The sequence below is a fragment of the Nannospalax galili genome, unplaced genomic scaffold (genome assembly GCF_000622305.1).
Source record: "Nannospalax galili isolate Female #2095 unplaced genomic scaffold, S.galili_v1.0 scaffold5, whole genome shotgun sequence".
Lineage (NCBI taxonomy): Eukaryota > Metazoa > Chordata > Mammalia > Rodentia > Spalacidae > Nannospalax > Nannospalax galili.
The window spans coordinates 2,516,402-2,531,580 of record NW_008353126.1 but is presented as its reverse complement, the minus strand read 5'-3'; the positions used below and the strand labels follow the sequence as shown (position 1 = coordinate 2,531,580).

The 15,179-nt window shown below is 41.0% G+C and overlaps 1 protein-coding gene across 1 annotated transcript in view; it reads right to left on the bottom strand.

Annotated features, from left to right (window-relative positions):
• The window catches only part of Sort1 (sortilin 1), a 76,472-nt gene that overhangs the window by 38,277 nt on the left and 23,016 nt on the right, over positions 1–15,179 (bottom strand). The window contains exons 4-8 of the mRNA XM_008850438.2: positions 11,344–11,446; positions 10,056–10,220; positions 7,674–7,747; positions 3,992–4,041; positions 1,060–1,190 (exon numbers count right to left, since the gene is read on the bottom strand). Coding sequence (XP_008848660.1) covers positions 1,060–1,190; positions 3,992–4,041; positions 7,674–7,747; positions 10,056–10,220; positions 11,344–11,446 — 523 coding nt within the window. The remainder of the gene's footprint in view (positions 1–1,059; positions 1,191–3,991; positions 4,042–7,673; positions 7,748–10,055; positions 10,221–11,343; positions 11,447–15,179) is intronic.

The following is a 15,179-nucleotide window of genomic DNA, read 5'->3' as shown; positions in this document are numbered from 1 at the left end:
TCATCAATCTATCATCTATCTATCTATCAATCATCTATCTCTATCATCTATCTATCTATCTATCTATCTATCTATCTATCTATCTATCTATCTATCTATCTATCTATCTATCTATCTATCTATCTATCTATCTATCTATCTATCTATCTATCTATCTATCTATCTATCTATCTATCTATCTATCTATCTATCTATCTATCTATCTATCTATCTATCTATCTATCTATCTATCTATCTATCTATCTATCTATCTATCTATCTATCTATCTATCTATCTATCTATCTATCTATCTATCTATCTATCTATCTATCTATCTATCTATCTATCTATCTATCTATCTATCTATCTATCTATCTATCTATCTATCTATCTATCTATCATCAATCATCTTTTCTCTCTCAGATATCCATGTGAGTAAAACCAAACATTGGGTCTATACAAGTCCAAAAATGCAAGACTAGAATTCATACACAGAAGGCTAAAGTATGCAGTAGCCCCTGAGGGTCAGTTAGCTTCTGTAGACAGAATCATTCTAAAATTTTTCTGTGATATTAAAAATTGCAGGGCTCAGGGCTGGAGATGGTTCAGTGCTTAAGAACACTGGCTGCTCTTGCAGAGGGCCCAGGTTCGTTTCCCAGCACCCACGTGATGGTTGACAAACTCCAGTTCCAGGGGAATCTGACGCCCTCTTCTGATTGCTGTGGGAACTGCACTACATGGATGTACTTACATGCAGGCAATACAATCATACACACAAAAATAAAGATAAAAAATAATAAAACACTTAAAAATTGCAGGGCTGGCAAGAAGGTGCTTTCCATCAAAGCTGACAACTTGAGTCCAACCTCCAGTTTCTACATGATGGAAGGAGATAAGTGACTTCTGAAAGTTGTCCTCTGACCTCCACACCACCATGGCCCTCAACACATACACTGTGCACATACAAAATAAATAAATGTAAAAAAGTTAATTTCAAAAATACAGGACATTCTGTTAGGACTATGCAGTAAAAGGGACCTATACGAGGTATATCAGACCCCATAGAGGGAAATACTCACTTTATCAGCCATCACAGAGGCAAAAAGGAAACGTCCTCCAAGACCAAATGAATAGATTTTCATGCCAATGGTTTTGAAGGTTTTTCCTAAGTCTGAAGTTCTCCGTAATTCCAGGGCTCCAAGGTCAGCTTCTTAAACAAGACAAATATTAATTAAAATTTCACTTACTGGTAAGCCTAGTTCAAAACAGCTGCTTCAGAATTGTTTTTATTTTAATACAAAAAAGCATTTTTTAAAAAAGTTTTCATTTTATGTGTATGAATGTTTTGCCTGTATATAAGTACACCATGTACATGCAGTGCCCACAGAAGCCAGAAGAGGACACTGGACGTAAGCCACCATGTGGATACTGGGACCCAAATCTGGGTCCTCTGCAAGATCTCCCAGAAAAGCATTTTTAATCCAGTGCCTATTGATCAAGTGATAGTGTAAATGAGATATAGCATCAGATACAGGGAATTTGTGCTTGGATTTTATATATGTGAGGGTTTATGGAGTTCTCAGGATTCAAACACAGTGTTACATTAAACAGCAGTGGCAGATTCCTTTATACTCTCTTCATGGTATGCTTTAAAATTGTCTTACTCTATTTTGAGTGACGGTCTGGTTTTCTCATTTGTCATCTAACACCCTTACTCAAATCTATATTCCATGAGAGCAGATCCTGGGTGTTTTGTCCTCTCTATCTTTAGACTTGTGTTTAGCCAACAGCAAATAGACATTTGCTGCATGAATGGTGCATGCCTTTAATCCCAGCACTTGGGAGGCAGAGGCAGAAGGAGCTCTGTGAGTTCAAGGCCAGGCTGGTCTACATAGTGAGTTCCAGGACAGCTGGGGCTAACCAAAAAAAAAGATTTTACTTTCTGTGTTTGCAGCATGGATTGGGAGGCTAATAGTTTAGCCAACATGAAAACAATGCATGCTCCTTTGCAGAAACTCCTAAGCAAACCACTACACAAGTCAATTTGCTATTGTTTAGAGTCCAGCATTTGCTTTATCTAATTAATATTCTGCTGTTATGGTTTGAATGCAAAATATCCCCCACAGGTTCTTGAGTTTAAATGGTTGGTGCTGTTTTGGGAGTTAAGGAATCTTTGGAGCTGTGACTAACAGAAGTGGGTCACTAAGGGACAGGACTTGAAGATGGTATATACTTCTGGTTCTGGACCAAGCTCTCTGCTTCCTGATCTACTAAGATATGGACAAGTAGTGCCACACACTCCCACTGCCAGGAGCAGCTATTCTCTCTTCACCCTTCAAACTAAACGCTATAATAAGCCTCTCTTCCATTAAGTTGCTTCTGTCAGTATTTGGTCAGCGATGAGAAAAGTATTTATTACACAGCTTCCTTGCTTGGATATGCTTGATCATGTGGTCTTGGGCTTCCAGAACTGGCTTGTAGAAGGAATGTCCAAGTTTGGAACTGTGGGTAGAGAAGCAGCACAATGCTACAAAGCACAGCTTAATGGGCCATTCTAGTGAGAGCTCATGAAGGTCAGAATGCTGAGAGAACTATAGATAGTGAAGGCAAGGCTCATGACTTTAAATATGCAACAAGGTCTGTATTGAGAATTAGGCTAGAGGTCATTCACGTTACATTCTGGAAAAAGAATCTGGCTAAACATTGCCTATGTCCCAAAATTTTGAGTGAGGCTGAATTAAAAATAATGGACCAATTTATTTGGCAGAGATCTCCACACAGCATGACATGCACCATAGTTACTGCTCACTGTGTTTAGTCAGGTTTACAGTGAGAATTCAAAGGAAAAGGTGGATGAAAAAGGTGTGGAAAATGTGCAGTTTGCTGAGGAAAGGAACAGGAGCATGTTTAAAGTTGCAGATGAGGCAGGTAAGACAAGGCGGTTGTAATTGTTACAGAGAGACTAGTGTAATTAAAGAAAAGCAAGCACTTTGCATGAGGACAACAGGAAAGGTGTTGTTAAGGGCAAGATCTCACCAACACAGACTCTGGGGCAAAAGATATGAAGTCATTTAAAAAACTTTGTTTTAGAAAGAGAGTGCTGGGGCTAGAGAGGTGGCATGGTGGTGAAGAGCAATGTCTGCTTTTGCAGAGAACCTGGGTTCAGTTCCTAGCATCCATCTGGTAACTAACAATCCTCATAACTCCAGTTCCAGGGTATCCTATGCCCTTTTCTAGCCTCCATGAGGGCATTGCACATATGTGGTGCACCTAATATATAAGGACAAAACAATCATATGTATAAAATAAAAATATTTTTTAAAAAGAAAAACATGACAATGGAGATTTTGAAGTTGAACTGAATGTTATTTGTATTATAAGATGGGCATGAACCTATCGGGGGGCAGTGGAAGAATGTTATGGTCTAAATGTGCAATGTCCTCTACAGGCTCAAGTGTTGAATACCTGGTCCTTAGTTGGTGGCACTGTTTGAGAGGTTATGGAACTTTTGAGACTGTGGCCTAGCTAGCGAAAGTGGGTCACTCGGAGGTAAGCCTTGAAGGTGATCTCTGTTTCTGGTTCTTGGCCTGAGCTCTCTGCTTCCTGATACACCAAGATATAAAGAAGTCATGCCCCAAGCTCCCACTGCCATGGACAGAACTACTTCAACCCCCATACTTCCTCTACCATGATGGATTGTACCCTCTGAACTGTGAGCCACAGTGAACCACTCTTCCCTAAGTTGCTTCTGTCAGGCATTTGGTGCCAGCACCAGTTGGATTGGTGTAACTGCTAAGAAGTAATATATGGTCTCCATGCCTAGTTATATTTTTATTGATCTGGGCATGGTGGTAGTGATTTGGTAGTACTTTCAAGATTTTAAAAATCATTAACAGCTATCTCTAACTATTGAAGGATAGGAAGACCTTTTGTTTCTACCACTTACAGGCCAGAATATTCTACCATGAATGGACAGCAGGACACTCTTTTCTGGCATTAAAATATACTTACTGCAGGAGCCATTCGCATAGGTGGTAAAATAGATGATGTTTTCTGATCCCCTACAAAGAGGCAAAGACAGAATAAGAAATGGATTAAGACTGTTAAGAGACTGTGTCATCCTAGCCACAAAGTCCCTGGTGTGTGGAGAAGGCCCCGTCCACAGGCAACATCCAGCTGGCATGGCCTTCTCACAGCTGCGCATCCTTCTCCCATGGCCCACTGGTTGAGCACCCCACCGTTGGGGCCCCTTTCTCTTCCACAGTTGACTCTTCACTGTGAGGACTTTTCCAGCCCATCAAACTGATATACTTAACACTCTCTAGTTCTGTTTCGTGTGTCATACTATTTTCCCTCCAAAATGCTTTTCTCTCATGTCACTAAACCATAACCTTACAACCTTCCAGCACCAACTTAAAAAACTAGCTCTCCTATAATCCTTTCCTTGTCACTCTAACTGGAAGGCTTTTTTGCTGTGATATTCTAGAGCAGAGGGTTCTCAAGAGCAGGAAATTCTGCCTCTCAGGGGACACTTGGCAATGTCTGGAGATTTTTGGTTTTTTTTTAAAGAATTATTATTTTTTCTTTCTTTCTTTTTTATTTATTTATATACCCACTTCCCAGGTAGCATCCTCCCATAGCCTCCCTCCCCCCACTAGAGCCCTTATACTCTGATATCCCTGCTACTGTCTGCTGTGTTGTCAGCACCCCCAGCCAATCCCCACTACTTGCCCTTCTGGTGAATCTAGTCAGCCTATCTAGAGTTTTAGGAAGGTGAGCTGTTTCTCATCTAGTGGTAATCAGTTATCTATATTCCTTTGGATAAGACTGGGGTCTGCTGTTCATTTTCCTAGTTCTGTGCTGCATTACTATCTGGGAGTCCCATGGGCCACCCTGGCCAACAACTCAAAAGAAGGTACTGCCTGTCTGGCATTGTTGCTTGTTATGTAGCCTTTAGCTATGCATATGGACTCTTATGAAGTTATGTTGGCCCATTTAATCTTTGGTTATACTTTCCTTTTGGGTGTTTAAGGCCATATAGTTGGTACAGATAAACCGATTTATTTTTACTCTTAAGGTCGTTTGAGGATCTGTTCCTCAGGGGTCACATGGGCTTGGGAGGAGCCCCTGGCTCTTTTCTTTTACCAGTTCTGCCTATATGAAGATAAGTCAAAGGTCCTACTCGACCATGGTTGGCTTCGCTTGGAAGCATGGAGGAAGTGATTCCTCTGTGTTGACCCATGTCTGGAGATATTTTTTGGTTGTCACAACAGGTTGAGGGAAGGAAAGGCAGGAGTTACTCCTGGCATCTGGTGGATACAGGGCAGTGATGCTGCTAAACATCCCACAATGCTCAGAACAGCTCCTTCAGTAATAACTTACCCAGCCCAACATGCTGCTAGTATGAGGTTGAGAATCCTGGTTCTAATGACCACAGGGCCTAATGGAATCCCTCTCCTGTGCACCATGATATACTACACTAATCAGCTGCCATTCATCTGTCACCTAGTCAGTTCTTTTAATTTTACAGTATGCACCTTAATGCTCCTGCTGCACTAACTGGCTTCCTCAGGTTAGCTACTAAGCTTTCTGTTTTGTGGTTTTTCATCTGAATTTAACTCAATGACTTTTATGCGCTAAATAATTTAGTTCTTTTATCTCAAATAGACAAGTAGGTCAGAGGTTGAATTATTTAAAATGTAACCTGGAAAGGCAGTTTGCAGGGAACTAGATCTAGACCATGATAGTACTGATAGGTTACCAGCAGCAAAAAGTCTCAGGCTTCAGTATGCTTTTGCAGAATTTTTTGCTGTAAATTCCTAGAGATCAAAGTTCTCAATGTTAAGTTATGAGTAGCAGTAGCTCAGCTATCTTGAATTTAGAGCTAAACAATGTGTTATAAATAAAGGATCTTGTGTAGTATATAAATACAATACCATTGAAAAATAACCTCTTCATTGTAAAGATAAGATTTTTTATTTTATTTTTTATTTTATGTGTACGCGTGTATTGCCTGCACGTAGGTAAGTGCACCCGTGTCGTGCAATGCCCGCAGAGGTCAGAAGAGGCTGTCGGATCCTCTGGGACTGGAGTTACAGACAGTTGTTAGTTACCATGTGGGTGCTGGGATTCGAACCCGGGTCTTCTGCAAGAACAACCAGTGTTCTTAACTGCTGAGTATCTCTCCAGTCAGATAAGGTTTTTAAAAAAATTTTATTTTAATTTTATGCATATGAGTATTTTGCCTGCAATGTAAGTGCACCTGTGTCATGCAGTGCTCATGGAGGTCAGAAGAGGGTGTTGGATCCTCTGAAACTGGAGTTATAGAAGGTTGTTAGCCACCATGTGGTGCTGGGAACAAACCCAGGTTCTCTGCAAAAGCAGCCAGTGCTTTTAACAGGCTGAGCCATCTCTTCAGCCCCGGTAAAGATAAGTTTTAATGATTAAGACTACCACAGTCATAAACATGTTCTACATATTTTAAGTCCATTAGAAGTAAAATAATTTGCTAATTTAATTACCATAAGACTTACATCCTTCCCACTTAGTCCTATACAGAACAAATAGCACTGATTAAAATACTCAAAATCAGATTGCATGGGTAGCACAGTAATGCTCTAAAAACTTCATTTAACAAACATTTCTGGAAAAGACCTACTTATTTAAATAACATATCTAGCATTTTAACTACTTTTAGGAGATATATTTCAAACATGCATGATTTATTTTTTCCAGTTCTCTAAGTGCATTAAACTTGTGATTTCGGGTCATCCCTATTAATCATATTAAACTGTAATTCAGTGTTCTCCCAGATGTTACTGAAGTATGTGTCCTTTCTTGATGTAGCACAAGATCAATGTTCTGAGTTTCATCTTTTTTCATAGCTTTTCTGCCCACTTCCAGCTCTCAGGCTGTAATTCTAAAGCTGTCACGTGCCTGAGGTAGCAGCCCCAGAGCTCAACTCTGGCAGCAATCTGCTACAAACTGGAAAAACAGATTAATAGATTTGTTGAAATTAGTCAGAGGAAAAGAAGAAAGAGACTCAGGAACAAGTATCTGAGCCTAATAGGAATCTGGGAGGTACGAAGGCTATTAATTCAACTCTTGCTTTACTATCCTCCACACTCCCCAAAGAGACCTCCTTCTGCCAAGGGGGAAACGGAAGCCCAGAGAGGCTAAGCCACCAGTTAGCAGGAGAGCCAGGCTGGAACAAAGGTGAACTGGCTCCTTAGTCAGCGCCTTCTCTGCTGTGGTGTCTTTAAGCAGGCACTCCAGACGCCAGGCACGCTGCCAGGAGAAAGGCGTGCTTTCTTCCTGAGTTCTTACCATGTTCTAGGCAACTGAAATGCAGTGCTAGACAGGGAGTGTAAACCTGGGTGCAGAGAAGCATTTAAATCCCCAAATTAAAGTTGTATTTTATGTTCCAATTGATGGCACTAGCTGTGGAGAATAAACCTTTTGCAGGCAGCAGTCACTGAGTGCTTTATGGGACAACATTTAGCGAGACTAAACCCTCTTTTCCAGCACATTAGAAGTTCCTTCAGGGCAAGGTCTGTGATACAGTCCTCTCTCCCTTATGGTACCCTGAAGAGTACTTGGCACATAGTAAGCACTCAATATTTATTCATGTGACTTTTGGCAGCACTATCAGGAAAGTTTAGGGCTCTGCACAGATGGAGTCTCTGTTACTCACCATTTGGCCAAGCACACTGCTTTGTGGATTTCTTCCCATTTTCCCCCAAAATTCTTGGACAACCACAGGCCATTCTGAAAGATTATAAATGACTTATCAAAATTCCAGCTTTATCCTGTGCAGCTGCTTGCATGATCTTTAATAATTCACATCCAATCATTCAGGACAGTAAAAACACACACTGAGTTCCCACCTGAGCTGCCCAAGCTCTACACACACACACACACACACACACACACACACACACACACACAGGCTTATTCAGTTTCCTACAGAAAATAACAAATACATATAAGTGCCCACTATGTGCCCAGCACTATACCAGACAGTGCACTCCCTACTCTCGAGGAACCCTCAATTTAATGAGGGGCACATCTAGGAAGAAAGTTCACCACTGCATGGTGTATGTACACTGCACAGTGGCAGTTTCTTGAAGACTGCTGCACTGACTGAAAGGATGAGTGGTATAACCAAAAGAAGGCTAGTGTAGCAAAGATAGATCAGAACAAGCAAAGGCAAGGAGGGGAAAAAGCATGATGAGGTATTCAGGGACCTAAAGGCCAAAGGACATTAACAGTGCAGAAATTACAAGGTGAGAAAATGCAGAGCTAATAATCAGAAGAGTGAGGCCAGTTTGGGAGAGCCTGCCTTCCAGACCAGGCTGGGAATCAGGTCTGCACTGTACATGAGCTCTTAGGACTAGGGTACTTGAAGCAGAGGAATGATAGCCAGCTTCACTTTTGTAGGCAGTATCCACAGATGAGAACAAGAAAGGTAAGATTTCAGAGAGGGTCATAACTAGAGGTAGGACATGGGGTGAGCTACTGTGACATTAGTTCAGTAAGTGTTAACGAGGTCTTGAACCATGCCTTGAGATATGGGATCAGCCAGAATTTTGATGCCAGAATAGAACCGACTTTTCCAATAGGTCGGGGTGTGTGTGTGTACGTAAGTCAATCACCCCAGATTTGGAGTTGAGATGCAGAGTAGAGTGGGTATATCATTAAGTAGTGTAAGGTTACAGGAAGAGCATGCCTGTGAGAGGAACAGAGTAGCTCAGTTTTGGATTGGGTCTGAGGGTCTGAACCTAGAGATACCTGCGGCAACAAGATAGGAATCTGATGCTCTATGGGAAAGCAGGGCCATAGGTAAAGGACTTGAGAATCTTCACATTGTAAGTGGAAAACAGTAGAAGAGATTGCTCAATGTAAAATGAACTGAAGGTATGTAATGGTAAGTTGAAAGGAGTTTAAGAAAGAGACCAAGGGGCTGGAGGGATGGATCATCAGTTAAGAGCAGTGGCTGCTCTTGCAGAGAACCCAGGTTCGGTTCCTGGCTAACAACTGTCCATAGCTCCAGTTCCAGGGGAATCTGACACCCTCTTCTGACCTCTGTGAGCATTACATGACCTGGGTGCACTTACGTACATGCAGGCATTACACTCATATACATAGAATAAAAATAATAAGAAAGAGACCAAGAAGGATCAGCTGTGGGATGAACTGAAGGAATGAACTGTGTTATAAAGCCAAGTGAGTGGGTGGTACTTTGAAATGCAGCAACTAATAACATCAAGTCTGTCAAGGTCAATTATATTGCAACAGGAGCTCACTGAGTTCAGCTTCCATGGAGAAGGGGCAGAAATATCATGTAGAGCAGAAACAATGGGGCTCATCTCAGTCGTACACCCCCCCCACCGCTGCTACGCCCCCCTCTGGTAACAATGACAGTTTTAGGAAGACGACAATTTTTTATGCTTGTCCCTTACAGTATAAGAATTACTTCAAACTCTCTTCTAGTTTGATATTCCAATTGACTCATTAAAAAGTTCTAAATTGCCAGGCATGGTGGCACACACCTATAGTCCCAGCACTTGGAAGGCAGAGGCAGGCAGCTCTCTGAGTTCGAGGCCAACCTGGTCAACATAGTGAGTTCCAGGTCAGCTGGGGCTACAGGGAGACCCTGTCTCAAAAAGACCCCCCCCCAAAAAAAAAGAAGTTCTAAATCAGCTACATATCATACACACCTGGAATAGGAAGTATAGAGAAATCATGGCCCAAATAGGAAAAAAGTGCAAAAAATCGTGTTTTATGTTTCATGTATAAAGACACTTTAGAAAAAAGTTTGATGTAAAAGTATTACCAAGAGGATTCTTTAAAGACGTATATTTTGGCTGGGCATGGTGGCACACTCCTTTAATCCCAGCACTCGGGAGGCAGAGGCAGGCAGATCTCTGTGAGTTCAAGGCCAGCCTGGTCTACATAGTGAGTTCCAGGACAGCTGGGGCTACAGGGAGACCCTGTCTCAAAAACACTCCCCCCCCCCAAAAAAAGTATATTTTGACAATAATGAAAAAGAAAAGCCAAGTTCAACAGGACTTACTTCTGTGCTGAGGGCTAAAAGGTAATCAGAATTCTGAGGACTATACAGCATTTGCGTCAGAGGGTGGAAAGGAAGATCTGTCTGTACAAAGTTCCTTGCAAAGTCTGATGACCTGAACACTCTTCCTCCACGGCTTCCTCCAGACACCTCCGCTGTTAATATCACCTGGCCAGGAAGAAGAATGGTCAGAATTAGGAATGATATTTTGAAAGCATGGGAAGTTCCTGCAGCATTTTCTTGGTGCATTAGTTAAGGAAATTTTAGTTCCCAAAAGAAGAGTTATAAAACTTTGGGGGGGGGGGGGGAGTTGGAGAGATTGCTCAGTGGTTAAGAGCACTGACTGCTCTTGCAGAGGATCCAGGTTCAATTTCTAGCACCCACATGGTGGCTACAACCATCCTTAACTCCAGTTCCAGGGGAATCTGAAGCCCTCTTCTGACCTCTGTGACATTGCATGATATGGGTGCACTCACATACAGGCAGGCAATACACTCATACACATAAAATAATAAAATATTTAAAAAATACATTACTTATTGAACTCCAAGTCTTAAGTCTTATTAAAAAATACCCAAATTTAGCCAACACATCATGTCTCTGATTTTGACCCTAGTCAGTTTCCCCAAAGACTACAGTACTGTTGAAGGGAGCACATGTTACAATGCTGAACTACAGCCACATAAGTATAGAGGTTTCTGGTGCATCTTGGACATGAACCAGACCAAAAAACAAACAAAACAAAACTGTGAATTCTGTTCTTTTATGAACAGTATCAAACTATATTTAATTTTAAAATATAGTAACACTAAACTAAAGCACTACCCTAGTTTGTCTGTTGCTGTGATAAAATACCCTGATAGAAAGCAACTTTAGGGGGAGAATGAGTTTATTTGGCTTACAATTCTAGGTCACAATCCGTCATTGTGTGGAAGTGAAAGTAGGAATCTGAAGCAGCTGCTCACATCCATAGTCAAAGCAGGGAAAGATAAATGCACACATGCCTACTTGTGTTAACTCCCTCTATACTCGTACTGTCCAGGACCCTCTGCCTAGGGAATGGTGCTGCTCATATTGAGTGAGGTCTTCTCACATCAATTAATGTAATCAAGACTACCCCCCACAGACATGCCCAGGCCTACCTGATCTAGACCATCTCTCATTGATTCTCATTGCGTCAAGCTGACAATTAAAATGAACAATGACAAATGAACTGTGAACGGATGGATCATTCTAACACTAACATCCTGGTATGGAGCACCAACTTTGCATAAATAGGAATGCGTCTCACCTTTCCAGAGTTCTCAGGACCAATAGCCATGCCAAATTCAGTCCGAATGAAGGTGTTATTGATGAGATTTGTAATATCCTTAAAGTTCTTTCCATAATCCTCACTGAGGGGAAGAAAAAACAAGTAGCAAATTTAGAGCACAATGACAGAAGACACCGTTGGACTTTTTACTCAGTTCCTATTCCCCCTTTTCATGACTCAGTCAGTCAGCACCAGCTTGGTCGGAAGGATATTCCACTCCCCTCACCAGTGATGGAATCCAGAATAGGGACTGACCTAGGCTGAGCCAGTAAGGCAGGAAGGGAAAGTTTGAGGTCTTCAAGGAAACCCATTTCCTCCTAAGATACACCACTTAAAACTGGTCAGTCTTCTTTTAGACCAGTGATTCTTAACTGGGATGGTTTTGTTACCACCCCCACCCAAGTAACATCTGGAATATCTGGAGACAGTTTGATTATCACAGTTTAGATACTTGTATAAGTAGGCAGTGGTCAATGAAGTTGCTGAACATCCTACAATGTGCAGGACAATCCCACAACAGGGAATTATATGGCCCCAAATGTCAAAAGCATAATCATTGAGAAACTTCGACAATGTACTTCTATGTGAATGTAAAGCAAAACATGCGCTAGTTATTTTGTCACAATGAGAGTACAACTGAGGTAACTCTAAGAAAACCAGAGCATATTACACTAGACTGAAGTGACTCTGAAGCATATTGTTACTCTGTTCTTAGTTATGTGAATCAATAATTTTCTTATTACCCAAGCTACTTTGAGTTGGAAGCACTGCTAAATGCAGCCAAAGAACCACTAGTACTTATGGTAAAGTGACAGATGAAGGAAAGGGGGTCTTGAAGTTTTCCTGTGCTAAGTAAGCATTCCTAGGCATAAGTTTCTAACTCATTTAACACACAAACGAAAAGCAAATGAAACTTCAACTCTTGGTTTCTCAAAGTTTTTCCCAGAATTTCATTCCAACAATCTTTGAGAAGTGCTTAAATCCATATTTAGGTTTTTGAGTAGAAAAAAAATCGGTAGCTTTCTAATTCTGATAGACCTACTATGCGTATCTCTCCTAAAATTTGACACAGATCCTAAACTCAGTGTTTATTAGATTTAAGGGGAAGAGATCTGACCCAGGACCTGGGCTGCTCTCAACCTTGGTCAGAGAAGCTTCTTTTCGCAGTGAGCTGCAGTCAGTGAAGAGACACATAATTAGTCAAAGTGCTGAGAAGAGACTGTGTTCAGCTAAAGGGACCATTACAGAAGAAGAGGCAGAAAGAATGTAAGAGTTGGAAGATGGGAAGGAGTGCTGTGAAATGCTGTCTTCTGGATGTGACATGGCTGTCACACTTAGGAACTCACAGCAGCTGTGGTTACCTGCAAAAGATCTATACAAGATTAAGCCAGTTAAAACGTGTGCATAGATGGGGTAGATGATCTCTAGGTGCCACTCCTTACTGAGGAACTATTGGCCTTTGATAGCTACAAGGGAAAGGAGACTCATGTTTCTTTGCTGGTATGGCCACTGGTAGATTTCCCATACTCACACCATGCACATACGAATGGCACTTATTGGAATTAGTGGGTTATCAAAAAAAAAAAAAATCCACAAAATTTGGAGGGGATGGTGCTGAGAGGAACACGGGGAAATGGGGAGTTTATGTGATCCTATTTCATTGTACATGTGTATGAAACTCTCATACTTTATTTTCAAAGAATAAAAAAGTAAATAAAATCCAAGTACCCATGAGTGAAGACCACCGTGCACCATAAGCCCACTGCCCACAGATAGAGGAAATTGCAGTAGTGTTCACATCTATTACTTAAAAGGACACTATAAATTTTGGTAGCTGCCTCAACAAATAATCAAGTACAGAACATGAGAGATGCAGGAAGAGGGAACAACGTATGCAACTTTCTTATTTCGCGTAAGGATCTGCAAGGGGAAGCAATTTATCAAAAGCCAAGGAGCTAATTAAAGACAAAATTGAAACTACAGTCCAGTTCTTTTCATTCTCAGCCCCAAACTACAGACTTTTCATTATTTCTAAGGGGTCTTTTTCCTTACAACTTGGGGCCTTCCTTTTTCTTGCCAGAGCTTCTCCCTGACAGCAGAGAGCAGCTCAGTAGAAACTGCAGACAGGCAGGACAAGCCTGTTTGTGCAGGTCTCTGGTAAGGGTGAAAGCAAACTACAGTTGCTGGAATGACTCCCCCACCCCCTCCCCAGTCTTCAAGCACATACTCAGAATTCCTAGATAAATAAAATAGGATTAGGCACCTCCAACAACTTCCTATATTGCCCCATCTTTGGCTCCAGAGTAAAAGATCATTTCTTATGTTCCTAGTAGCCAGCAGGAGATATGCATAGACAGCGCCTAGCTCTGCAGGGTGCACACCATCAACAGCCCAGACAACTGTCCAAGGGGATGTGGCAGCTTGAGTATCACTAGTTTACAAATCTTCCTTCCTTCATAACATTCCCCAGGGAACCTTCGCAAATCTGTTGGCAAGAATGCTTGTTCTTTAAGAGCCTGGTACAATGAACATATTCCTGGCCTTCTAAAAAGAAAGATAACATGAGTAAAACAAGAAAAACATCCACTACAACCCTCCACTACTGTTGGTTAAACAAATAGAGAAAACAGAATAGTGCTAACCTTCTGGGAGTTAAGTAGGGTTCTGTCAAGGCTGCTTTGGGTCTAAAATACACATTTTAAAAACAATATTTTATTTAAATGTAGCTTTATTTTCTGTCAGCAGACACGTGCATGTCATGTGCAGAAGAAATCAACAAAACATCCTGAAAAAGAAATCTACTTTTCTTTCCTTTTTTTTTTCTTTTAAAATCTTTTCTGTACCCACAGCTGGTCTGGAACTTGCTATGGAGACCAGCCTGGCCTCTACCTCCCAAGTGCTGGGACTAAAGGCATGTGCCACCATGCCTGGCTAAAATAAGAAATCTACTTTTCAAATTCCATGTAACAACAGAATTGTAAGCAGTTGTCAAATTATAGTTAGCCATGAAAACTCTGTAAAACCACTTGCTTTAGAAACAAATCTGCCTAATACAATTCTGTGTATCAACCTTCATATCCACACTTTCTGGTGAACAAAAATAAACGATCCGAGGTCTTTTGTGCTTCCATATGAAACTTAGGATAGTTTTTTCCAATTCTGTGAAAAATGTCATCAAGATTTTGATTGGCATTGCATTGAATTTATATATGACTTTTGGTAGGATGGTCATTTTCATAATATTAATTCTTCCAATCCATGAGCATGGGGGGACCTTCCATCTTCTGATGTCTTCCTCGATTTCTTTCTTTAAAGATTTAAAATTTTCATTGTAGATCTCTTTAATGTCTTTGGTCAGATTTATTCCGAGATGTTTTATTTTTTTTTGCAGCTATTGTGAAGGGGAGTGTTTCCATGTGCTCTTTCTCTGATTGCTTGTTATTGCTATACAGAAAGGCTATAGGCTTTTGTAGGTTAATTTTGTAACCTGCCACTTTACTGAACGTGTTAATAATTTCTAGGAGTTTTTGGGTGGAATTTTTGGCATCCCTTAGATATAATATCATATCATCTGTAAAAAGGAATTTATTTAGAATGATGTTGGCTGTGGGCTTGTTATATATGGCTTTAATTATGTTAAAGTATGTTCCCTCCAGTCAAATTCCCTCTAGGACTTTGAACATAAACGCATGTTGAATTTTGTCAAAGGCCTTCTCTGCATCTATTGAGATGACCATGTGGTCTTGTCTTTGAGCCCATTTGTATGAATTATGACGTTTATTGACTTATGTATATTGAACCATCCCTGCATCTCT